The sequence below is a fragment of the Myotis daubentonii genome, chromosome 12 (assembly GCF_963259705.1).
Source record: "Myotis daubentonii chromosome 12, mMyoDau2.1, whole genome shotgun sequence".
Classification (NCBI taxonomy): domain Eukaryota; kingdom Metazoa; phylum Chordata; class Mammalia; order Chiroptera; family Vespertilionidae; genus Myotis; species Myotis daubentonii.
The window spans coordinates 72,608,747-72,634,631 of NC_081851.1; the positions used below are offsets into that span (position 1 = coordinate 72,608,747).

The 25,885-nt window shown below is 55.8% G+C and overlaps 2 protein-coding genes across 4 annotated transcripts in view; one reads left to right on the forward strand and one right to left on the reverse strand.

Annotated features, from left to right (window-relative positions):
• The window catches only part of LDAH (lipid droplet associated hydrolase), an 87,850-nt gene extending 78,754 nt beyond the window's left edge, over nt 1-9,096 (forward strand). For 2 of the 3 annotated variants that reach the window (XM_059660456.1, XM_059660455.1), the window contains exon 7: nt 5,506-9,096. In XM_059660456.1, the coding sequence (XP_059516439.1) occupies nt 5,506-5,709 (204 nt within the window). In that variant the 3' untranslated portion in view covers nt 5,710-9,096. The remainder of the gene's footprint in view (nt 1-5,505) is intronic. The other variant, XM_059660458.1, reaches the window with a different exon arrangement.
• Nucleotides 9,097-19,876: 10,780 nt separating this feature from the next.
• GDF7 (growth differentiation factor 7) lies at nt 19,877-24,949 on the reverse strand. The gene is made up of 2 exons (XM_059660462.1): nt 24,481-24,949; nt 19,877-21,810 (listed from the first exon to the last, which is right to left on the reverse strand). The coding sequence occupies exons 1-2, from the start codon at nt 24,869-24,871 to the stop codon at nt 20,837-20,839; spliced, it is 1,365 nt and encodes a 454-aa protein (XP_059516445.1). The 5' UTR covers nt 24,872-24,949; the 3' UTR covers nt 19,877-20,836.
• Between the last annotated feature and the right edge of the window lie 936 nt (nt 24,950-25,885).

Genomic DNA, 25,885 nt, shown 5'->3' on the forward strand with positions numbered 1-25,885 from the left:
GTCCCCTTCTTTGAATAATATTATTGCGTGCATAAAATAAGTGTATGAGATTACAAAGAAATTATATTATAGTTATCAAAATAGCTTAAAATGAATATGTGATAGATATATCATATGTACATCTTTATTAACACATTACATAATGAGATACCATAGAAGTCAAAATTACTATGGTAAATTTGTACTGATGAGTATAAGTTACTTTCTGTTATCTATAATGAGTTTATTGTCATTTGAAAATTTTATAGGTGACAAAATATAGGTATTACTAATACTACTGTGGTTTGTTGCCTATATTCATAATTGAAGGAAATACTAAATTATAGTTATAAGTTAGCAAAAATAAAGATGTAATCTTTTTTCCATCCAAGTTTACATTGCATGTGCCCGCACAAACACACACACACACACACACACACACACACACACACACACACACACTTCGCCACCACTTCTAGCCATTGACCGGCATGGACCTAAAGACCTGTAGAATCAAAGGCACTTAGTATTAATGGGGTATGAGAATGGCAACAGAGGAGTCGATGGTTATTTCTCTGTATTAGATCTGGTGACAAGATAGGGAATATGGGGGAGAAGCAAGTTGTGGGAGATGGTTGATAAAGTGGTCATTTGGGCACTTCTGTTGTCATGTGGACATTCTGGCAGGTAGCTGGACATGTGGGTAGCTTGGAAGAGTGGCCTGGGCTGGGTTTGACTTGGGAGTGATGAGGATATATCGGAAGCCTGAGCATGGGCCATGGTGACCTAAGGAAGTCGGTGGTACAGGGAGAGAATAGTCTAAAGCCTGCTCTGGGGGAACAGAGCTTGAAGGTTGGGAGGAGGGAGAAGAGCTCTTGAATAAGACGGAAGTGGTGGGGGAGGGACAGGAATGAGAACCAGGATGGAATAAACCAGAGTAAGAGAGTCACCTGTACATTTTCGCCACCCGGCCCCAATTCTCCTGGGAGCCTCTGGGGTATGCTCCGCTTTATGAGGCACCTGGCGTGTCTGAGGCAAGTGGGAGGTCAGCGTTCCCGGGCTCTGTCATTGTTCTGAGCTGTAAGGGATGTGTGTCTCATTCCTAGGGAAGTGAATTTGTGTTTGATTTAGAAACTTGAAGTTTTCATTTAAAACTCACTTAGGAGGGAAATTCTACACTGCATGACCACGTTTGGCCTAGGCCTATGGAAACAGCTGTGTGCGCTACCGCCAGACTGAACCTGAGCGTCGCGGTCGGTCCACAGGGCCCTGGAGCTGCTCCCAGCCAAGACATGGGACACAGCTTTCTGCTGAAGGTGGGCAGCGCTGGCAGGGTTGCCTGCAGAGTGGTGCTGCCCCGGCCCCCAGAGGGCCAGGCCAGGGTGACGGCATGGTGTGGGGAAGGGGCAGGGTGTCCCCAGGAACAGGAATGCTTCTGCGTGGCTCTCTCCCGATGCTGCTCAGCCCACCTGAGCCCAGAGGTGCATGTTGTCTTGGGAACAAACCTCTGCAGTGTTTGCAGATCTGAGCATGCAAATCCTTCAGACATGCGCAGGTCCTGCTCAGTGGAGCGTAAGGAGCGCGCCCAGGACCAGCTCACCAGGACTGCCTTGCCGCCAGGCCTCGCTCTGAAACCGATTGTGTTAGTTCTGCCTGTTTAATGTGAAGCCTGTTCCAAATGTCAGAATCATCCTGGAAATATCTGAGTCACTTTGACCTTGAGAGCTTCGTCGTGGCACTTATGTTAGCCTACCCAAGAGTTCTCTGGTGGAGCGTGATTGGGGCGGGGTGGGGGGGCAGGGCGGGGTGGGGGGGCCTGCTGGGGCCTGCTGTATACTGGGGAACAGAGTCCTGAGAGCCACAGCCTGAGCTTTAGGCTCCATCTCTGCCACTTGCTACTTAGATGACCTTGGGTAAGTTACTGTGCCTCCTTTTGTCAACAGTGAAATGGTTTAATTTCATTAAACCATGCAGCTGTTCCAAAAATATCATGCCATCACTCATATACATATGGTGCCAGAGCATGTGGCATGTACTAAGCATTCAGTAGGAGATGATTATGTCTGACTTCTGAATTTCAACCACTTAGCCACCACCAGATGGAGATAAGTCTATAGTCGTTGGTGACTCTGTCAGTTTCAGGAGCAAAAAGGGAAAAGAAAATAGAACAGGAGGAACGGCAGGTGCGGGTTCTGTGTGGCGGCAGCGGCCGCAGTCTGCAGGGGCCGTTTAGCAGGGCCCTGTCCCCTCAGGGGCAGCCTGGGGAGTGAAAGGAAGATAGATCACAGGGTGAGCACCGAGACCAGGGTAGCCCGAATCCCACCTCTTGCCGAAAGCGCACGAAGAAAGCAAACCACCTCCCGGGAATCCCAGTCTCGGACTGGGAAAATTAAACTGTGTGTTTAATAGAGAAATGGATTACTTAATATGACAGCACTTTGGGAGCACAGTAATTTCCATCTCAGTAATGTGTGACTTTTATCAGTTCCCATGCATATCAAAGCAAGTGCCAGGGAGAAGTAACCTGCGGGAAATCACTTTTCTTACCAGCCTCTGAATGTAGACATTCTGTTGATAGCCTGAGATTCTTGGTTAACATTTCCAGTATTTCACAGCGTTCTTCGCCCCGTGGCAGGCAGCACCCAGAACTACACAGACCTACGGAGACGTGAAGTAAAGGCAGTCGCGTTTGTGCCACCGTCGATGGTCGGTTTTCACATCTGGTGTCAGACCTCCTGGGCTTCAGGTTTTGTGTTTTAATGACATTGATCAGTGCGTTGTTGATTGTAAGCAGTAGTGAAAGGTGCTGATCGGGGATGCTGTCTCTGGATTTATGTAGCCCAGCTTTACAACTCACTGTTTCAGTGTAAACAAGGTGGTCTCTCTGAGCCTCAGTTTCCTTGTACGTAAAATACCTTCCCCAAATATTATAATAATATTATAATTAGGACTCAGTGTGTACAGAGCTGAGCACAGAGCCTGGCACATTGCTCTCAGTTTCCATCAGTTCATCCTTATCTGTTGTGACGCGTTTTTACATGTTGACATCCTAATAGTGTACGCTTTTAACCACCGTGCCTTGGTGTCCAGTTCTCTTTCTCCTTCACCTGTCCTCCCTTCCCCTACTACCTCCATACACCCCATGCTTTTTTAGTTTCCTGTTTAGGATTACAGATGCAGAGTCCACTGTTCAGATCAATTGCCTGTGACTAATAGTCTATAGGGAACAGGAAGTATCTTGAGCCAGTGTATGTAAAGACATTAGAAGTAACCATGTGTTGTTACTTGGAAGCCAAGATTTTCATAGCGAGCCCTTCAGTCACTGTGGCCTGAAGAAGAATTTGAAAAACAAAGACATTACCCCACCGGACTTAGAGATTTAACCAAATACACTCTCAGTGGTTACTGGTCAAGGAGGATCGAGAGAGAAAATCAGAGGCACACTTGGGAATCTAGACTCCTCCACCAACTTGGGCATCAAGTTTCTTGTGCCTGCTGTGGGCCGTGTGCACCCCATAACAACTTGGACATGACTGGTCTCTTGATCCCGAAGGTATCCCACACAGTAATCCATGTATTACTCGTGCTCACCTGGCTGACTCCTTCACACACGGGGAAGGTGTAGCATCTCCCAATGCTGAGGCTTACCAAACTGGACCTCCCATTGGAGATGTTTCAAGTAGTAGTTAGGCCATCAGAGAAAGACAAGTGCCATGTGATTTTACTCATATGTGGACTCTAATGAACAAAATAAACAAACAAACAATAGAAAAAGATACAGAGAACACACTGACCACTCTCAGAGGGGAGTGGGTATCTGGGGCAGGGTGAAATACGTGAAGGGATTAAGGGGGAAACCTCATAGGCAGACAACAATATGGTGATTACCAGAGGGCCCTTTCAGTGGAGGGAGGTAGGAGAGGGTAAGTGGGGATAAATGGTGATGGAAGGAGACTTGACGGGATGGTAAGCACATAATACAATATACAGATGATGTATTATAGAATTGTACCCCTGAAGCCTATATAATTTTATTAACCAATGTCACTCCAATAAATTCCTTAGCACAATACAGAAGTTCATGACCCTGTCTCTGCCTTGCTGGTCTTATCTCCACCATCCTACATTCCAGCCATATGTAATAACTTCCAATTCTCAAGCATGCCATGCTCCTTCAGACTCTTTACTTTGCTTGCCTGCTCCCCACAGTGTGCTCCCCCAACTTGAAGACTCAACTCGGGCATCAACTCTCTGGGGAACCTTTTCCTGGCCACTGCTTCCTGCCAGCATCCCTCATCCGGGCTCTGAGATTGCCTATGTACGTGGTGCCTCTAGGCTTCCCCCACCAGAAACTGCGTCTTATTATCTGTTTCCCAGGTTCCTAATACAGTGCGGATGCTCATTAAGTATTTGCTGAACAGATTAATGAATAAGGGTTTGAGTGAGGGAATTTGATATATTATGGAAACTACAAGTAGGTGTTGACTGGCCACTTAAGGGCTGGAGCCAGGCATAACTGGTGTTTTGTTTGTTTTTCGATGACAACAGATGCATAGGGTCCTTAAAACTTAGTTCTTTTTTGGTATAGATGTCCACTATGTGCCATTCTGAATAAGATATCACTTTTGTTGCCTTTTTGTTTTAGAAATGCAGAACTAGAACATAGTTTTTAGTGAAGAACAGCCTAAAGCTAGACACATATGTATGTATTTATTATAAGTGTATGTGTGCATAAATATACATGTTTATATATGTACATATATATACACATATATGTGTGCACGAACCCATACACATGTACACATGCATGTGTACATATATACACGTTTGTATGTGTGTACAAACGTATACGTGTGTATGTGTGTCGTGGGCAGGTATAGATCAATCTTAGTAATGCCTCACAGGAGGTTCTGTCTCCATCCAGCCTGCTCGCTGTCACCAAAGTATGATTATAACACCTCCCCACCGAATCAGCATACACTCCTGCCATACGAGCCTATTTGTGGAAATGTCACAGACACGCTTGGGGTTCTGGTCACATTTCACCTGCCTCATGGAGAAGCCTGAGTCTGTCTGATTCATCTTTGCATGCATCCAACAAACATGTCCCATGTGCCTACCATGTGGCTGTATGGAAACTATTAAGTGTGTGATGTATGGTCACTAGTCACTCGGCAGTGATTTTGTCTCGATAACTCTTCCCGCTCTCTCTGCCATCTCTCCAGTGGCCAGCCCAGCCTCCACATACACAACTTTGCTGGCGAGTCCTTTCCGTGACTCGTGGGTGGTCTGTCACACAAGGCTCTCCCTACGTGGGTTTCTTCCCATCAGATGCCTTTTAATTCACTCCCACAGCCGTGAAGGCTCACAGCCTTGAGAGAGCTACTCTCTGGAGGGAGCCTTGGGACCGGCTCCCAGGGCCAGGCTCGGGGGCTGGTAAAGCAGGTTGCTTGCCAGTTGCTGGTGTCATATCTGTGCTGGGAGGGGAAAGTGTTTTCTAATCCATGTTTTTGTCTTGTCTTTTAGCTTACGTTTTACTATGGAACTATAGATGCTTGGTGTCCAACAAAGTACTATGAAGACATAAAGAAAGATTTCCCAGAAGGAGATATTCGGCTCTGTGAGAAAAAAATAGCTCATGCTTTCATCCTCCATTCATACCAGGAAATGGCTGACATGGTCGCGGACTGGCTGAAGGACGACCTGTCCAAAGTGGACATCGCGACATAAGGAAGCAAAGACTGACAGCTGGTGCATAGGGGCCATGGTGTACTGACTCTCGGTAGTAACTAGTAGACTCCGTAGGTCAATGCTTAATTTCGGTGTTTGATTATGGAAAAGAGAAAAAAGTGAAACCCTCTTGGCTTAAAAACTACCCACTCCCAACGTCCCACGCTACTGGCTGCAGTAAACACAGGTAACGAAATACTCCATAGGTTCAACTACATGTTTTCCGAGGCTCAGGAACACAGTGGCCTAAACAGGTCTCCGATGTTTGCCCAGGGGCGCCATGCGGCTTGTCTTGGTGGGCAGGGCCCTTGCAGACCAGAGGAAGGCTAAATGCAGTGATTGTAATTGACGTACATCGTAGAGGAGGCTCTGCTAGGGGAGGTTAGGAAATGCCTACTAGGAGACGTAAGAGGTCAGGGAGCGTCCGGTGTGCAGTGCATCTTGCCAGGGGACCTGAGTCTCCCTCAGGACAGAAGCCGAAGAGCAGCCCAAACTAACCTTGCCGGGGTCTTGCCGAGACCATCACTATCAGGCTGGGTACCAGGACAGCCTGCAGACCTACGTCACACATCGCCACGTCAGCCTTTGGTCTGGCCACCAGGGCACAGCCCCACGCAGAGCCAGCATCGGGGCAGGCACTGCCTGTGTCCGTCCGTCTCTGGGAAGCTTCCCTGAGGAGTGTGATTCCTGGTCCATGTGCATCAGCCAGAATAAAGTTTGCCAGGCATCCCTCTGCTCAACTAACCGGCTAAGCTGGAAGGATCCTGGCTATGCCTCCAGCCACACGACAGCCAGCCAGCTCCGTGCCGAGCCTGGGCCTGCTGGGTGAGGAGCTCCTTTGCCGGCTCCTCTCCTCCAGAGCAAGGTTGGGGAGGCCCGACTGCCTCTCATCAGCCCGGACCTACCATCAGTTATCCCTTCTGTGAATTTCTTCAATGGAACTCCACTGAGGACCAAGCAGTGAGCCGGGTACTGTGCTAGGCATTGAGGGGAGTCTTAGCTATATTACGATTCTTCTGACAACCTCCAAAAGGGCATCCTTAAATTGCTCAGTAGAGCATAACCATAAATGATTGTTCCGTTTCCGCATTAGCACATTAGTTGGGAAGAAACTGTTTTACTAATGAACCAAAATTAGCCATTCAATTATGTAAATTTGCCTTCTCCGGACACCTTGAGGTCCAGGAGAGAAGCAGCTTGTTCTCTGGCCCAGGGCGGCCAACAGCATTGCTGCCTTCCCCCAAAGCAGCTCACCCTGGGCCAGGAGCCAACACCTCGCACTGAGTCTTGCATCAGAAGCATTAGGTTTTCTCCGGGGGAATCCCTCGGGCTTTGGACAATGTGGCGTTGGCCTTGCCCTCAAAACCTGAAGCCCCGATGGCAGAGGCAGCCCTGATGTGCTGCCAACCCCGTGGTGAGTGTTGGACAAGCTGCTAGCGGCCAGGGCCTCTGCGTCAGAGCAGATGGCTTTGTGGACAAGAAGCGTCCCAAGTTCCAGGCAAGGAGTGCTCTTGGCTCCAAAGAGGAGCCGGGCACACACAGGCCACTGGCTCAGGCTGCACACTGCCTCCTCAGGGCATCTGCGTGGGGAGGCCTTCTAGACCAAGCATGTCAAACTCACGGTCCGTGGGCCACATGCCTCGTTTATTTGGCCTGTGTTAGCCTTTGAGTTTGACATGCTTGTTCTAGATTCTGGTGTTAGCAGCTGGGACTTGTGGCTCCAACGTGCCTGGCAGACAGGAGACGCTCAGTGGTATGAACTTGAGCCCTTAAGCAAGTCCTGGGAGAATCGTACCCACGGAAACGCAGCCTAGCATCCCAGCTTCTCTCAGTGTCACTATTCCACATGCCTCTGTGTTCCAAAAGCCCACGTGGATGAAATTGTATCTCATTTTGTTCTTCAGAACTTAAAAACTGGTTAAAAGTGAAATGATAAAGTATTACTGGCTCTTATTTCCTGTTTATCATCTAAGCACCAAATAACTTTTTGAAATAAATGCTTTACCAGCGCTCATGAGCTTGCTTGGCCCGGTGGCCGTGCGCTGGGGGGGGGGGGGGGGGGGGGGTACCAGCTGCACAGTTCTCTGAGGTAGACTTGGGTCAAAGTCTCCCTGTGAAGCTGAAAAGCCTCTCTTCTCAGTATTTGTCTTAGAGAAGGAAGGATCAGATTTCAGGAGATTGAAGTTCATTTTATTTCATTAGGAATTAAACAAAAGACTGCATGTTTCCATGCATAGGTAGGAGGGGATAAGGTAGGTGAACTCTGAGGCCTGGCCTTCAGTGTGATTTTTAGGCAACTTCATCTGGTTTCTCCGTGCCTCGCTGTCCTCATTTGTAAGATAGGATTAATAACAATGCCTGCTTCCGATTGTTGGAAGAATTAAAGAAGATGACAACATTAAAGCATTTAGCACAATCCCTGACCAAGAGTATCTAGATCAAGATTGGCAATAATAATAATAATGATAATAAATATTGTCATGATAGTAAAAATAAAAGACTAATATTGATGTGATGGATAAAGTCTATTTTTCCAGAAGCATTTCTGCGTGTATGTCCCAGTCAGCCACATGGGTGGTCCTTGTCAAAGATTTAACTTCATTCAGGTTACCTAGTGCCCTTGGTTCTCAGTCTGCTCTGGGCCGTGGGAGGGGCTCTCCAAAGGCAGCCAGCCCCTGTGGCTCTCGTGGTCTGACGTCCAAGGTGGCCAGGACCCTCGCCGTCTGCTCCCCCACTCAACCCCTGGAAAAGACTTGATTCTTCTTTATCCTACATTGTATCAAAATTAATTTCCAGCCCTGGCTGGTGTGCTCAGTGGTTAGAGTGTCGGCCCACGCACTGAAAGGTCACCGGTTCAATTCCCGGTCAAGGGCACATACCTGGGTTGTGGGTTTGCTTCCTGCCCCCTGGTCAAGGTGGTTGTGAGAGGCAGCCTGTCGATGTGTCCTTCTCACATTGATGTTTCTGTCTCTCACTGCCCCCTTCCCCCTTCCTCCCTTCCACTCTCTGAAAAGCAATGGAAAAAAATACCCTCTGGTGAGGATTAACTAAAATCAAAAAAATTAATTCCAGATTAAAGGACACTAAGGAGACATGACAATATACAGCAACACCTGATTCTGGATCCGAAGTTTTTATTACAAAACCATTGTTGGGACGATTTGCTCGACTCGAATGGGGTCTAAAGCTCAGCTGGGAGGAAGGGGTGTGCAGGGGTTGGGACGTGGGGAAGCAGAAGGCCCTGTATGCGCTGAGATGCACTGGTCCGCTCACTCAGATGGCTCCGAGGGAATATCCCTGCATTTTACTAGCAACCTTTGTGTAAATTCCAGATGATTTTGGAATTTGTAAAAGTAATTATTTGAATAAAAGCAGGCTCTCTCCTTTTGTGTCTGTCTCTCATTGCTTCTTTTCCAGAAAGTTAATTTCTTCTTCTAAGCCAGGGGTCCTCAAACTTTTTAAACCGGGGGCCAGCTCACTGTCCCTCAGACCATTGGAGGGCCGGACTATCGTTTAAAAAAAACTAGTCAGCTGCTAAGCAACAGGCAGCGGCGGCAAAAACACCCGGCGGGCCGGATAATGTTTCTGGCGGGCCGCATGTGGCCTGCGGGCCGTAGTTTGAGGACCCCTGTTCTAAGCAGTAAATGGAGACCGGACTTCAAATCCTGCTTCTGCCCTTTCATAGGTTTGTGATGTCCCAGAGGCTTAGCCTCCCTGAACCGCTCCCCGAGTTTCCCCCAGTCCCCACCCCCACCCCACCCGTCTCTTCGTCTATGAAAGAACTTGCTTCAGTTTTTGGATTTTGGATTTGGGGAGGGTTTCGTTTGTTTTAAATGTGGGCAGAGGAGGTTGTGCCTATGGCATCGAGCATCCTGTCTGACTTACGGTCGATGCTCTATAAAATGGTACCTAAAGGAAATTTGTTTCCCTTTCACTCTCTCTTCTCTTTGGTGCAGTGGAGGACCCCGTCATAGCTCAGTTTCTGCAGTTTCACGCAGCCTGAAGCTTCGTTCTTGCAGTCTTTGCATCTCTGGTTCATTGTGCGGGGTGAGGGGAGATGCTTGCTCACCTGGCTCAGCCTTCTGGCCCCCCGGCCATGCAGGCCTCCAGCACACACAGCCCAGGATGCTCCACCATCACCTCACGGGGCTTACAGTCCACTTAGAAGAGGTGCGGGAAGCCAAGCATTTCTTAAGTAACAATAGGCACCACCTTTGCTCCTGGCCTCTTGTACTTGGCTCCTCCTTCCCTTGGGGGCGGGGTTTCAGGAGCCATCCGTGGCTGGAACTACCCACATGTGAAAACTGTGCTCTGTGAGCAAATCCGTCTCTGAAGCCTTAAGGCCAAGGCCCTCCTGCAGGAGTCGGAGGCCAGAAGCTGTCTACTTCCAAGGGGACAGGTTCCTGCCTGCGCCCCACGGAGATGTCGGTGAGTGATCTCATGGGTCCCGGTGAGGGGGGCCGATGCGGGACTTGGGTCTGTCCTCCTCCACAGACGCGAGGCGTCCAGAGCACGGCGGGTGAGGTCACAGAGGCTCTGGGTTGCCTGCCATGGTTCTCAGAGCAGCTCCTGAGGGATGGGGGCAGGCTGCTCCCAGTGCCAGAAGGACAGGGCGAACCTGGCTGGGTGTGGGGAAGGAAGAGCGAGGACCCCGCTTTCAGGGTGTCCCCTTTAGGCCTCACAGCCCTTCGAGGTTATGGTTATACTCACTTCACAGGTGACCACACAGGTGCAAAGGTAAGTGACTTGCTCAAGATTGACAGCTGGGATGCAACGCGGGCCTCCACTCCAGAGCCGGCCTTCACCCCCTTCTTTCCACGGCCTCATGCTGCCTCCTGGAGGCAACCGTGGGCAGCCTGGCAGGCATGGAGGGTTAGGAAGGGAGTCAGAGGAGGGGCAAAAGAGAGACAGGTCAGCAGGGAAGTGAAGAGTAGGTGGCGGGATATAAGTGAGTAGTTTTAAAAGAAGGGAAGGTGTGAGAGGTCTGTTTTCAGGGGGAGGGAAATGCCTCGGACAGTGCAGTCAGAGAAAGTGTGCCTGCGGACAGAGGACGCAAGGGTCAGTCACAGGTTGGGGGGGGGGGACAGGAAAGCAAGGCCACTATACCTCATGGCCCATTCTGGTTCCCCTTGGGCTGCAACTGTTGCTTCCATTCTCCCATGGAAGATTAGGAAACCTGTGGCGTCTGGGGATTAGCAACTACCAAATATGTGGTTATTGTTTGTTGAGCACTAACCCCAGGCAGCCCCCCAAGTGTGAATTACATCCACAATACAGGAGACTGTGCTCTGGGACACCCTGTGTTTTCATTTTCTGGTGCATTCCTCAGACATTGTGGCCGAGGGGCCTGCGCTGACCTCCCCACGCCCGGACAGCCTTCCTTGCTGGGTAAGTCCCTGGGAAAATTCCTCTTCCCGGGAAGGGGAATGTGACCCTGTGACTGGGCGTCCCTTGCAGCCAGGGGTGCGGGTGCACCTGCAGGGCTCCCTCCCTCATGGAGGGACTGGGATCCGCCTCTGCAAATCTCCCCGCTGGCCGGGAACATCTGGGCCTCCTCTGTGGCCACCGCTGACGGCCACGCACCTGCATGCGATTAGGGCTCAGCAGACACCCACAGGCTCCCGGTGGCTCCGCGCTGGTGACACGTCGCAATGGACGGGTTTCTCCCCATCGCCGTGCCTCCCGAGCAGAGAGTAGGTGGCATTCCCGGACACAGGGGCAGGCGCATCCGTGACCTGGGCAGGCAACCCTGTCCTCAGCGGTGCTCATCTGTGCCCCCACCTCCTTGGAAGTGATCAGGCCTCAGGCGAAAGGGGAGTGGGAGGGGGTGAGAAGCCAGTCTCCACATCAGGCATCGCAGGGCCTTTCAGACGCGCTCCATCCGTGTTTGGGAAGTAGGGTAATGTAAATGCCCCCCACCCAACTTTCCTTTCTCCCTCTAACCACAGAATGCCAGCTGGGTCAAGCAGAGACTGGAAAATAAGAAAACGAAGAGCTGACCGAGGGTTGTTATAAGCAAAGCATGACAAGACTACACTTTTCTTAAAATATATTTTTATTGATTTCAGAGAGGAAGGAAGAGGGCGAGAGAGATAGAAACATCACTGATAAGAGAGAATCAGTGATCTGCTGCCTCCTGCACGCCCCACACTGGGATTCAAGCTCACAACCAGGGCATGTGCCCTGACCGGGAATTTAACTCTGACCTCCTGGTTCATAGGTTGACGCTCAAACACTGAGCCACGTCTGCCGGGCAAGACTATACTTTTTGATGGCAGGGTCATAAAGCTTATACAATTATCGTTCCTACCTATGAGCTGGTTAAAGAGGAACATACTTTTTATCCCAAAGAGACTCCTTTAATTAGTAGTAATGAAATGAACAAAAAGGGAGCAGATCTGTTGAGCTTTTCTCCAGAGAAAGACACGTGGCCGCAGGGACTGGCATTAGCCCTCGGGGACACTGGAGCACACAGGACGGGCACATGCTGCCATCACTCTGCCAAGTGCTGGGTCACACAGGCCCCACCCACATCCCGCAGGGCCATCCTGGTAGCAGGTCCTTGTGAGGTGAGGGCAGGAACTGTCACCTTCCCACAACCGCTGCTCCATCACTAACCCTCTCCCAGAAATACGTACGGAACAGATGAAGGCTCTCCTGTCACCTGGAGGAAAAGTCACTGTGGGCCGATGGCGGCGGCAAGCTGTGCGGAGGGTCCCCTGCCGCCCGGTCTGGGAGCGATGCCGCAGGATCCAGGCCGTGTCCCCGGGCGAGGATCCTTGTACTTGTCTGGAAGAGTGCTGAGCGAAAGGACCCTGCCGAAGCTGCAGGGCCTGCTGGTGTCCCTAAGCTGACCGTCGGCCTTGCAGAGGAGGTGGCCACGGCTGGGCCTCAGGCTTCGGATCTCAGAGGCACAACTGTTCAGCCTGCGGAGGGCGCTCCCGCTCTGAACTGAGACAGGTCCCAGGGCAGCAGGCTGTGTGCACTCGGAGCAGCTCTGCACCGCACACATGCACACACACACACACACACACACACACACACACACACACCAGCTGCTGGCAGTGGCAGCACCTACTCCTTCCAGATGACCGCTTCACTTTCCAAAGAGAAAACCTTCACTGCGTGTCGGCCCCTCCCCCCTGAACCCTGCAGTGGCACGTAGAGCATGGGGCCGTGTCGGGTCCTATCTGGCATCACACAAGTCACAGGACCCAGGGAGCAGCAGCCGCAGCCTGAGCTGCTTGGAGGGGGAGTGACCAGTGTGAGGACAGGTGGACCCAGAGCTCCCGGTGGCCCGGCTTTCATGCAGTCGTCCGGCGCCTGTGTGGTTGACACTGTCCTCCGGGCCGAGCATCTGACACAGAATAACAAGCCCCAAAAAGGTCGTTCTCCAAAGACCAGTCAGGAGCAGTTTTATCCATAAAATATTTAATCAACTTATCTGTACAAAATATCAAAATGGCTACTGAAGAGTATACAAGCGTGTGTAACAAATATATACTGCTATGTCATTGTCAAGAAAAATAGAGATTGCTGTTTTACAGTTCATTTACATTCCGATATGTACAATCTATTTAAACTCGAGAATACATATACACAGTGGGTTTGTGCCTGCCCTTGAAGATTGCCCTGCTGGCTGGCCTGGGCACGGGCGGCATTCACAACGTCAGCTCCTGCCGCCCCAAGGGCCAGGCTGGGGGGCCAGGAGACAACCCATCTCCAGCCTTGGAGTCCTGCTCTGGCCAAACCAGTTCTGGAAGATTGCCCACAAAGGTGATTTCGGCTGGAGTTCAATGAGGGTTTAAAAACCACACCCATTCCCCTTCTTACTCCAGAACCAAGCAGGGAAACAGCGAGTGTCAATGCCAAATACAAGGGATTTCTAACCACCCCCAAATGATTAATTCTGTCTATAGCGGCTGAGGGAATGGCATGTTACTGAGCTGTGATGGCGCTGCTGTCCCTTCGCGTTTTGCCCATTTCCTTAAAATCACAGTGTTGGCGTCAGTCACTGATGTGCATGTGCTCAGTAAGGGGGGGGGTGCCCATTGTGTCAGGTGCTGCTGCCCACCCAGGACCCGTGGACACCGTACCACCTGGTACACTGGTGCAGGAGCTCTGCAGAAACCATTATGGAAAAAACAGCTGCTTCATTATATATATATTTTAGAAAAAAAAGCTTCAGAATCCCCTGTTGTCATCTGCTAAAGGGCAAGTTGCAGTCAATATGTGTGTGTGTATGTGTAGGTATGTATATATATATATAATTGATTTTTAGAGAGAGAGGAAGGGAAAGGGAGAGAGAAAAACATCGATGTAAGAGCGAACCATCAATCAGCTGCCTCCTGCAGGCCCCCTACCAGGGATGGAGCCTGCAACCCAGGCATGTGCCCTGACCGGGAATGGAACCGGCAACCTTTCGGTGCATAGGATGGTGCCCAACCAACTGAGCAACACTGGCCCCAGGGCCAGCAACTTAATCCTTGTAAAAAATGCACTAACTTTTCATTTGAGGTGAAATACTTCGAGCTAAAAGACCTAAAGCGATGCAAATATGATTCTTTGTCACAGAAAATGTAAGAGCTGTTTGCACCACAGTATAAAGTGCAGAGGAAGAAGACTAAGGGTGCTGGTGTTCGCTCTCTGACGTGTTTGAGGTGGAGAATGCCAGAGAAGTGCCCTGTCCAGCGTCTCTGCGCCTGGCCCGGGACCCTGGAGTACTGCCCGGCCAGACACGCTTTCTCCCCAGCTTGCTTGCTGCCTGGATCATCATTTTCTAAACAGAATGCTGAGTGGCTGCCTTTGCTCTGACTCTGACAGGTCCTGACCCAGAAATATAAGTTGCCAAGAAATAAGCCCTGCTCGTGGGCGCACCCCTTCCTCAAGCCGCCTGCTCACCTCAAGCCAAGCTGCTGCCCGAGCCACGGGAGAAACTCAGACACGGACACGGGTATCTTTCTCTGCCCTTGGCAGCCTTCTGTCACTCAGAGACAAGCATGCAGACAAGGAAAAGCCCTTCAAAACACCTTGTCCCTGCTTTTCAGACTCACTGACCCGCTGACAAATGCAGGTGAGGACTGCCCACATGTGTGAGGTCTGAGCAAAGCCAGGCTCGATGGTAGGACAGTATGTACAACAGGTACAAATTGTGTGCAATTTCCCCAAACCACCACCTCGCTGGCCTGGGTGCTGCCCTTCCCAGCCAGTAGCCCTGGGAGCGTCCTCGAGGGATGTGCAGCCCGCACACTTGGATCGGCGTGTTTACCTCTAATCAGCAGGACTCCTATAAATAAGCCTCACAGGGAGCCTGGTGTTTGTCAGCCACGAGCACACCTCAGCCCTGGAAGGTTCTGCAGGGGCCCTAGATGCTGGCCGACAGATGTCTGAGTAGGGTCTCGGCCCAGAACAGGCACCTCACCGTTTCACGATGGAGCAACTGCCTGGGTGTGGTGGTTGCCACCGCAGGTCAGTAGAACAGTGCAGATCATCCTGCGAAGAAAAGAGCCCCTGGCCCACCGCCAGCCTGGCCAAAGCTCCAGCCCCTGCCTCGCCACACGCCTGTGTGCCAGCGCCCAAAAGGTGGATGAGCACAGAAATGCCAAAGCGAGCAGCTGGCCACCTCCTGGAAGGTCCGCACCGGCAGGCCTAACAGCGCTGGGATTCCACTGTCAGAAGCTTTTCCTTGCTTTTCTAGACAACTTACTTCATGTCCCGTTAGGAAAAAAGGATAAAAAGTTTCCGCAGAAGGAAATTTGTCAGGCAAAAAAAAACAAAACAAAGAGTGCAAACTGTGCTTCAGACACCAGCCCGCCGGGCCATTTTGCCAACACTCACCCGCCTGCAGCAGCACCTGGCGAGGAGAGGCCTGAACTCCGTGGCCCTCTTGCCGTTGGACGGGGTGCATGTGGGAAAAGGCAGCCCTTTCTTCTGCCAGCACAGATGCAGGGAGGGCCAGAAGGACTGCTCTGGGAGGTGTGCACGGCAGGAGGAAGCCAACCATCGCCCACGGACCATGCACTTTTAAGTATAAACCTGACCTGAAATGCAAACTAATTCTCGATGACCTCACGCCCTGCAATTGCACTGTCCCAGGTGGCTCTGCTGTAATTCCTGCTGCTGCCATGAAGCACCAACCGGAACTTTTCCTGGCCAGGAGAGTCTACGGCTGCGTCCCAGGCCCGCTGTCGCCCCAGCACCAGTGATTATGGTGAAGCTGGTTGTGCGAACATGAGTGGAAAACATCCCTGAATGAATGAAGCCCACAGGGCAGACGCCAAGCCTTCAATCACCCCCACAGATGATGGAGGCCAACCTCCGACCCTCTCCCTGCAGCCCCATCCTCCCAGGAGGCCACTGGGAGGAACAGGCTTCTCTCACCTGGAGCCTCCCTGGGGTTACCTGCTTGTGCAGCCCCACGCTCTGGGCACGGATGAGAGTCCGGCACAAATGGAGGAGCCTGCTCCAGCCTGACCGGCCAGAAGGCCCAGCTGCCTGAGAACTTAGAAACAGCATCTTTTCGCTTCCCCCTCCTAGGGTTTCTTCATGTTAAACTCCGCCCCTATTTCCAGGCCATCCGGCAGGAGAGGAGGAGGAGCCCTCTGATACCTGCCCGTGGTTCACTCCCTGGCAAGCTGGCCCAGACATGGCCATGGGCTGGGGACCCGCTGGGGACCTGGTGGAGCAGTCCACCCTTCGACGGGCTGGCTTGCCTGGCCCAGGGCTCTGGGACAGACCAGGTTCCTGTCTGGGCTGCCAACAAGGCACAGCCCATTCTTTCCTCTGCTGCCCAGGGAGGCACCAGCAGCAGGTGGAGCCTTCCCAGCACGTGGTCCCAGGACAATCCCAGCCCGAGGGTGGCTCTGCCCATTGCTCCGTGAGCACAGGGAAACTTGGGCTGGGTTGGCAGTGCCCCTCAGCAGGGACACAGGAAAGGTCCTGGCTTTGGTGAGCTGAGCCCCACCCCCGAGGTCCTGGCCTCCCGGCGCCGGCCTTGCCTCCGGATGGAAGTCAACACAGCAAGAGCTGTGATGCTGTGAGAGGGCTGGGGTCAGGAGGGGACTTTTCCCGAGAGCCATGGCACTGAGCTGACGCTCAGTGCAGGGAGGAGACTGCCCACGGCTTGTCTAGACCTCTCAGGAAGTGCCTTGTGCAGCCCTCAACGGGCAGGTGGCTGTGGGAGCATTCCACCCCGGGGCACACGAAGCCCACAGCAGGCTGGACTGTGGCGCCACTCAGACACCCTCGGAGGGATCCATCACTTCTCGCTCACTCCCCACCTTTTCTAACTGCTAGGTTCACGTGTCTGCTGACTCCTTCCTTCCCAACCCTGACGCTTTCTGAGAGGACACTGCAGGCCCTGCCCTCCCGGGACCCACCACTGCTTTCCAGAGCTCCGTCCATCCGCCAGGCCCCCTGGCAGCCACTTGAGGCCCCTGGCCCGCAGCCCACTGAGAGGGCCCTGCTTCCCACCTGGGGAAGGTCTGCATCCCCGCTGACAGCTGCTCCCGAGAATCAGCAAGGCTCCTCCTGCCCCCCATGACTTTGGTGGCCAGATGCGGCTGTGGTGCTGTCCCCCTCACGGGATTTCCTGGAGACCAGATTCAAGCAGGGGAAGAGTCTGCCTTTTTCTGGGCACAAGCTGCTCTGGGCAAGCGTCCGTTTTTCTCCCTGCTCTAAGGAGAAAGTCAGGCTGCAATCCCCAGCTCTTTTATGCCCTGAGTGAATGGAACTGCGAACAGGACCCATGATTTGTAGGATCTGAATCCTCCTCCGACTACACCCACAGGGTGGTCAGTACTCTCTCCGGCACTGAGCGAGGTTCCCATTCCTGCCGACACCTCGAGACTGTGGTGCGAGAAGTCACTGCCCTGGGTTTGGTGGGCGTGGCTCCACTGTCACACAATCACCCCTGCTCTCTTGCCCATGCCACATGAGCCAGAAAATGCCAGGACGGTGAGGTGAAGGACGGCGTGTGCACGCTGAAGGCGTCCCCAAGCCAAGGGGACACAGCCCGCCACGCTCTCACAGGACCCAGCCCCAGTGCTTGGAAAGCCAGCATTCAGCCAGGGAAGCGTTGGGCATCGGTGGGCATGGCTGCCTGCCAGTGTAGGGGTCTCCCTTCCTCCTGGAGCCTGGTTTCCAGCAGCAGTGACCAGACCGCATCGGTGTCTGGCAGATGCACCAGCCCCTCAGGCCAAGCTGGGCTGCCCAGCCTTCCTCTCTAGCAGGAAGAGTGGTTCAGATGATCGCAACAGGAGCGCACAGTTCTCCCCAACAACATGGAAAACTCCATTTACTTGCAGGAGGAATACTGTGGTGACTGGGAGGGGGGCTGCCTTTACTCACAGTCCTGACACACTACCCTGCTTGCCAGCAGCCAGCTCACCCACCGGTGGCGCTCCCCCCTGCCTAGAAGACAGGCGGGCAGGTGGGCAGGCAGTCCAGGGCACTACCACCTGTCCTGGCAGAACCCCTTCTCCACACCTTGTCAAAGCTGGTCTAATCAGATCTCAGCAGCCACAACTGGCTGCTTCCACACATTGCGGTCCTTCTGCTGTCATTTCTATAGCGAAGCACATCCTCTCCGCTCACCTACGTTTAACTAAGAGACACCGGGCTGAGCAGAGCTGCCGCGGGACACGGGTGGTCCCTGTGGTCCCAGGCGGCTCCAGGGGAAACCCAGGAGGCGTTCCTTTTGTGTGGTGAGCAAAGAGCACACTGAAGGCATCGGGGCCACGAAGGAACTGTCACTGGCCAAGGACAGCACCCTCCACCCCCTCCCCAGGTGCAACCTGGACTCCAGATGCACGAAGACCACTCCCCCTGTATCACGTAGGTCGTGGTAGGAAATCGTCAGAAGGAAACAGAGAAAATGGAGGAGTTTTTCCTGCCACAGAAAGCTCAGGCTAAATCCTAATTTCTTCTCCCACATTTTTTCTAGTCCCTGAAGAAATATCCAAATGTTTGCTTTTGTCCAAAGATAGTAAGTCCCCTAGAATTGCTTCAGGATAATATTTAGCTATAGTTTTTCATTAGCTCCCTTTCTAAAACCTCTAACATTACAGCTCTTAGTCTTCACATGACAGGTATCGGAGCAATCGTTATTAAAATCAGAGTTTGCAAAGGAGTGGGGCTTCTCTGGCAAAAATCCATACACGTACCAGGGCCAGCTAGGCCCAGCCACTGCAACGGGAGGGACATGAAGTGTAGCAGCCACTTGGGGGGTTTGGGGATTTTAACCTGAAGAAACTGTTGCATTTTCTGGTTATTTATAACTACCCACATAGCCACAGCATAGAAATTCACATTATAAATGTGTTTCTTTTCCTTGGGGGAATTTTACAGGATAAAAAAGACTCGGGTGGGGCCCTTAAATAAATCAGCTGTATCTAAATCTTTCATCTCTCTCTCTCTCTCTCTCTCTCTCTCTCTCTCTCTCTCTCTCTCTCTCTCCCCCCCCCCCCCGTAAAAATGTAATCACTGAGAATGAAAATGTGTACATTTGTTCCTGGACCTCAGCACCCAAGACAGGAAGGGCAGAATGAATCCTCTCAGGGACCCTAAAGACGAACACCCAGCAGGGCCTTAAACAGGCGCACTCAGGAGCTGTGGGGAGTTTCAAAGCAGCCCTCCCAGCCCTAGACAGATGGACCCCAACTTATTTCTCTCCCCTCCGCCCACCATTTACACAGCCACGGAGGCCTCCCAGGCAGGGCTGAAGCTATGAAGGCTGTCGGTGTGAGCTCCCCTTTTATGTGGACAGGCCTTCTACCATCTGCAAGACGCTTTGTGGCAAAATCAGGGCCTGGGGGATAGACGTCCGCCTCTGCTCCCCACGCCAAGGCCCGAACCTCCCCAAGGGGCCACAGCAGCCCCCCTGCAAATGCCCCAGGACAGAGCCAGGAAGGCAGGGACCTTCCTCCTGCTCTGAACCACCGGGTTTCGGGGAGTTGGATCCTCACAAAAGCACCTTTGTGTGGCTTCACTTCCCGTTACTATCACACTGCCAAAACCTACAGCAACAACACAGTGACAGCGTGTAAAAGCCGGCACAGGCACGATAGCTAAGCACAAGCACATGTCCCCACTCTGAGTAAGCGTGGTGGAGGGGCTGCGCCTGCCCCCAGAATCCTCTGCAGGAGCCCGCCCAGGGCGGCCCTGCCTCTTTCAGTCCTAAGCGCCTCCTCGCAGATCCCTAGGAAAACCTCCTGGCGGGTTTCTAGGAAAAGCCATGGCTTCCTCCCACCCCCATTCCCAGACACTGCACTAGCCGCCCCCCGGGAGCCCCCCAAGGCACGGCCACTACCCCTGGCTGCCCAGCTCAGGAGCTGCAGATGCACCTCACCCCTTTCAGATCAGATCAGACTTGCCGTTTAAAACCTCTCCCCTATTTCACTCCCCCTCCCAAAGAAGAATATCTTTTCTGCTTTCTAGATCATTCCCAACAGGAACTGGTTTTTAAAGAGAGAGAGGGCGCCGGCCTTGGCAGAGATCTAGGAGGGTCCACCATGTGCTCTGACAAACGCTCCTGGTCAAAACGGAGGGGACACCTTCCATCTTAAAAGTCAAAGAAGAGAGACAAGGCCTTTGCAGCTGCTCCTCCCCAGAATGGCTGGCCTCGGCGTGCGCCAGCCCTTCAGAAAGGACCCTGCGGACTCCGGGTCCCACACCCCCAGAACCAGCCACCCAGCCAGAAACATAAAGGGGTGAGATAAAACTGAAGCAGGTACCCCTTTAGTTCACCCATTCTGGAGCCGGCAATTCCCTAGCCTGTTCCTACCTGATTTCGTGTCTGTTATTTAACATTAACACAAACGCCAGCCTCTCCCCAGAGGAGGCAGCGGGTGCATCGGTAACCTGTTTGCCGAGTGCGCGTGGCTGTGCCATCCCTAGCGCGGTCATCTCCACCCCGGGCTTTCCGGTGCAGTCACGGTAAATGGGTGCGTGAGTAAACGAGCTGTGGGTGTGAGTGTGGACCTGCGCATTCTCTCCTCCGTGCGGGCGCGGGGCCAGAGTCCGACCGACCGGCACCCGCCCTCGGCGCCAGGCCCAGCCCTCAGCTGCTCTTCAGCAGGGGGTCCTCGGCGGCGCGGCTGCCCCCTCCCCGCCCGGCCCGGCCCGCCAGCTACCTGCAGCCGCACGCCTCCACCACCATGTCCTCGTATTGCTTGTAGACCACGTTGTTGGCGGCGTCGATGTAGAGGATGCTGATGGGGCTGAGGCGCGCGGGCACGCAGCAGGAGGCCGGCGCCGCGTCGGGCGCCATGGAGTTGAGCAGCGTCTGGATGATGGCGTGGTTGGTGGGCTCGAGGTGCGAGCGCAGCGGGAAGTCGCAGACGCCCTCGCAGTGGTACGCTTGGTAGTCCAGCGGCGCGATGATCCAGTCATCCCAGCCCAGCTCCTTAAAGTCCACGTGCAGCGGCTTGCGGCTACAGCGGGTCCGGCCCCGGCGCCCGTGGCCGCGGCCCGCGCCCCCGCCGCCGCCGCCGCCGCCGCCCGGCGCAGCCCGGGCCCCAGCCAGCGCGGTCCGCCGCCTCCTGCGACCGCCAAGGACAGCAGTCAGCGCCCCGGTGCCGGGTCCCGGGTCGGGCGGCTGTTCGGCGGCCGGCGCGGCCCCGAGCGTGCGGGCCTGGGCGCGGATCTCTCGGAACAGGCTCTCCTTTCTCTGCGTGCGGGAGGAGACCACCAGCAGCGCGCGCTCCTCCGCCGCCGCGCCGCCGCCGCCGCGAGCGCCGAAGCCCAGCCGTCCCAGCGCCAGCGGCCCCCGCGCCGGACCCGCCGCCGCGCGCAACCACAGGCAGAACGTGCGGGGGGCGCGCGGCTCCCGGCGGTGGCTCCGGACAGCGTCCGCCACGTCGAACACCTCCCAGCGCTCCCCGCTCAGGGGCTCGGCGGCCCGAGAGCGCAGCAGGCTCGGCGCGCGCGCGGCGTCGGGGCACGTGGACAGCTGCAGCAGCGGCGGGGGCACCGGCGGGCCGCGGCCGTGCTCCGGGGGCTCGCGGCGCAGCACCCGCAGCTCCGCGCCCACCACCTCATCCGCGTCGGCCAGGCTGGACAGGTCGAACAGGAACCTCTGGCCGGTCTCGGCTGCCGATTCGTCTGCAGGGGACGGGCAGAGACAGAGAAAGAGCCGCCTGTGAACGGAGTTCGCACTCCTGGCCGCGGGGCCGCCTAACTGCAAAGGGCCGGACCCAGAGACGGGAGTGAGGCCCCCGGGAGCCGGCGCCCGCCCCCACGTCTCGGCCCCAGCCCGCAGCTGCCAGCCGGGTCCAGGGGAAAGGAAGTCCGACTTTCATGGAGCCAAAAGGCCCTCCACCGCGACAACCCGCCCGCATCCACTTACTGCTGAGCGGCGCGGCCAGGAGCGCACCCCCACCCCCCCAGCCTAGACCAAGACTGCAGGACCGCCGCCTGCCCCAGAGCCACGGGCTCGCGGGGACTAAGTCGGAGGCCAGATTTTCTCTGCTGGTGGCGGACATAGGCCTGGTGGAAGCATCTGAAGTCGTGCGCCCCTCCCAAGGCCCAGAGACGGTCTGCCCGGGAGCCCGAGCGGCACGGGACCGCTCCTTTTTGCTCTGCCGAGCACCTACAGGAGCCGCGGTGTCCCGGCTGCACGAAACAGATAATTCCTGTCCCCAGAAAACTGCCCCTTCACTCCCTCAGCCCGGTCTGAACGGTCCAGCCGGCTCCCAGGCAGATCCGTCCGGAGGGGACGCGTCAGCAGGGCTCCAGAGACCCTCTAGTGCGCCCAGCCTCCTCGCTTCGCCCACGGAAAACAGACCCGGATCCGGCCCCAACGCTGCGGGTCGCGTTGCGGAGCTTCCATGCTCAGCTTCTCCCAGTGTCCCCTCCACCTCCGACGGAGGCGGGAAGGCCGCAAAGGGGCACCAGGGGCCTTATCAGAAGGGTGTGGGCAGCGGGACCACTGCCTTGCAGTGAGGGCAGCGGGCTACATGAGGTCTCTCTGCCTCCAGGACCCCGTCCCTTCGCTGGCTTACTCTTTCTCTCCGCTATGACTTATCTTGGGCTTCCGAATTTTATTTCTTGTCGTATTCACTCTTGTCTTTGGGGGCTCAGGAAAAAAAAAAAAGTTGACATTCCACCAAGCAGCAGATAAGGAGCTCCCTTTGAAGGGGGTCGTCTGGTTTCGTTTTGCCCCAAACACAGAGCCGGTGCAGACTCCCCACCAGTGGAGATGTTTGCTCACCAACCACCGTGGCCAGGCCCTGGGCTCTTGAGGTCCGAGGTGTGGGCGCTGCCAGTGGCTCCTGAGAGGCCTCAAGAAGCCCAGCTCTACGTTGGAGCTCAGGATGGAGAGGGAGGCAGGAGAGTCAATGAGCAAATACTCCCCCCCACCCCCCTCACCCCCCCCCCCCCACACACACACACACCCGCATGCTTTCTCCCCAGGGCTGGCTCTGGAGCACTTTCTCTGACCTTGCCCTACAGCCTCTCCCTGCTTCAAGGTGCTGCCACTGCAGCCCTTCCCTCCAGAGGGAGGAAGGACAGGCCGCCTTACCTGCCTTAACAGCCAAGCTGGCGGCCCAGGAAAGGATTTGGATGAGGCTGAGGCTGGGCACGCCCAACAACCAAAGAAAGAGGGTCTGGTGATTCTGCCAGCCTAGGGCCCTGCACGCCCCAGCTCTCCCCTAACGGGGAGCCCACACAGCAGCCTTGGGGCTGGGGCTTCCCTGGGTCTGTACGCCAGGACCCAGCCTTCCGATGAGGACCGGAGCCTCCAGTCCTGGGGGCCCGCCAGGCCCTGAGAGGATGCTTGAAAGTTCTCCCCAGACTACAGGGCCAATTGGGCCCAGGCTGTCCCTGCACCCAAAGTAAAGCAGTCTGTGTGTGTGTGTGTGTGTGTGTGTGTGTGTGTGTGTGTGTGTGTGTGTGTGTTGGGCAGGGTGGGTGACTTGGTCACTGCTCCCAGCCAGGGCCCATACTTGCTTTCCAGCCCCATTTGCCTTCCCTTCCCTCCTGCCTTTTATGCTGGGTCTCTGGCTGTTTAGAATTAAGGCTGAAATTACTTAAATCTCCCCTATCTATCTGCTTTAATGACATCAATAGAGATTAATAAAATCCAGATGACACAGCAATCACCACGGCCTCACCCGGTCCTACCTTTGGAGAGCCTGGGAGGGAGGGAGGGAGGTGGGGTGCTTGGTCCTAGAGAGGCCTGCATTCCTGCCCCACCGCTGGGCCCTTCGGAGTCCGGGACCACCAGCGGGCCCAGGGGCCCAGCACGGGAACCCACAGCCACACACTTGCGCCCAGACGCGGCAGAGAAGGGCCTCTGTGTACCTGGTGATGCCGCCTGCCTCTCTAGGGCCATTTGCTTTGGTCTGATGCCTGCCTCTCTCTCGCATGCCCCTGAGTTACCCCCAATTCGTACAGCCCCCAGAGACTGGGAGCTGCTCCTAGGTTGCTGCTAACGAAGAAGCGGCCACCGCCGCTACCTCTACGCAGTCTCTCTCAGCCAGACCCCTCCTCCGGGTTCTCCGGGTCTCCCGCTCAGCCTGCCGCCGGCCACCGGGCCAGGGCAACCCAGAGGGATGGACCCAGCCCTCCGCGGCCGGCCCGGGACCTGCCGCGTCTCTCGCCACGATCCCGGCTCCGCAGGTTGGGAGCATGGGCCCTGGCGAAGTTTCTAACACCTGAGGCTGGGCCAGGCCGCCCCGGGATGGAATGGCGCAGGGGCACGGCGCCGGCGGCCGTCTCCAGCGAGACGGGACGGGACGGGATGGACGGGCGTAGCAGAGGCGCGAGTACCTTGGGTCGCCTGGTCCGCGAAGCCGGTGATGGTGTCCGCGCGGCCGTGGCGGCCAGAGCCCGCGGAGGAGGCGGCGGCGGCCCCGGCCGGAGCCCTCCCGGCCAGGCTCCGGTAAAGCGACATCATGAACTGGTGCGGCACCACCGAGCCGTTCCTGAAGCCGGAGCCGGCGGCGCGGCGCGAGGCGCGGGCCCCGGGAGCCGCGGCGGCCGGGGCAGCAGAGGCGCCCGCAGCCGCGACGAGGGTGCGCCCGCCGCCGCCGCCGCCCCCCGGGCTCTCGGCCGGCCCTGCCCCCGCCACTCGCAGCACCGCGGCGGCTTCGAGCCCGTCGCGGGGGCGGCAGGCGCTCAGCAGCCAGAGGCACAGCGCGGCGGCCGCGCTCAGGTCCATGGGCTCCGTGGGCCGGGCGGGCGGGCGGCGCGAGCTCCGTGGCTCCGGGAAGTCCCCCGGCGCCTTTTGAACATAGTGTTTAATAATGGGGGACGTGTGCGCGGCGAGCAGCGCCCCCTCCCACCCCACCCCACCCCACCCCACCCCCGCCGACGCCCGGAGCAGCGCCCCCTGCTGAACGCTCTCGTGGCCGCGCCGCGCCCCCCACTCCCGCCTGACGCGGAGTCCGGGGCAGGAGCCTCCACCGCGTCCCCACCCCGCACGGGATCGCGGCGCCCCGACTCTGGACCCGCAGGGGACGCCGGCCAGGGCCTCCCGCACGAAACCAGGCCCCGCCTCCCTGCCCCGCGGCCTGGGGACCCCGCTCCCCCCCCCCCAGCCCCCGCCCGCGCCGCACCCGAGCCAAACGCGCCCCCCGGGTTTGGGGATTCCGGGAACCTCGGCACCCGCCCCCCGACCCCCGCCTGGCTTCCTCCCACTCCCCTGCGGAGAGCCGCCCGCCCTCCCGGCTCGATTCCTCGAGCGCCAGGGCGCCAGAGGCTGGGGCGGCCGAACGGCCCGGCCCCGCCCGTCGGTGCCAAGAGCCCGTGGCCAAGGCGCACCGAGAGGCCACGGGGTCGCGCGGGGCGACCGCGAAGGCGCGTTTTTTGATAACCAGTTCGGCTGTGCCCCGCGCCTGCCACAGCCCCCGAAGACCGGAGCAGGCGGCCGGAGCAGGGAAGGGGACCCGTAAGGAAGAGCGAGCAGCTGGACAGGCAGGCGGGAAAGACAGAAGGATGCGGACTGACGCTCGGCGAGCAAAGGTTTGGGCGCGGGACGTGCGCTTAAGCTGGAGCTCAGATCTCCAAAGAGCACAGGAATGACGAAGGCAGCGTCGGGGTGACAGGAGACTCCCGCGCGGGAGTGGCGCCCCAAGTTCTCTGTGCGTCGACAGTGATGACCTCCTGCCAGCCCTCTAGGGGTCTGGCTAACGGGAAAGGGCCACCGGGTATATTGGGGTGCAGCCAGAAGCCA

Coding starts and splice junctions, on each gene's coding strand:
- GDF7 (XM_059660462.1), bottom strand. CDS start 24,871: ATGGACCTGAGCGCGGCCGCCGCGCTGTGCCTCTGGCTGCTGAGCGCC. Junction 21,811..24,480: donor CGCGGACCAGGCGACCCAAG/GTACTCGCGCCT, acceptor CGTCCCCTGCAG/ACGAATCGGCAGCCGAGACC.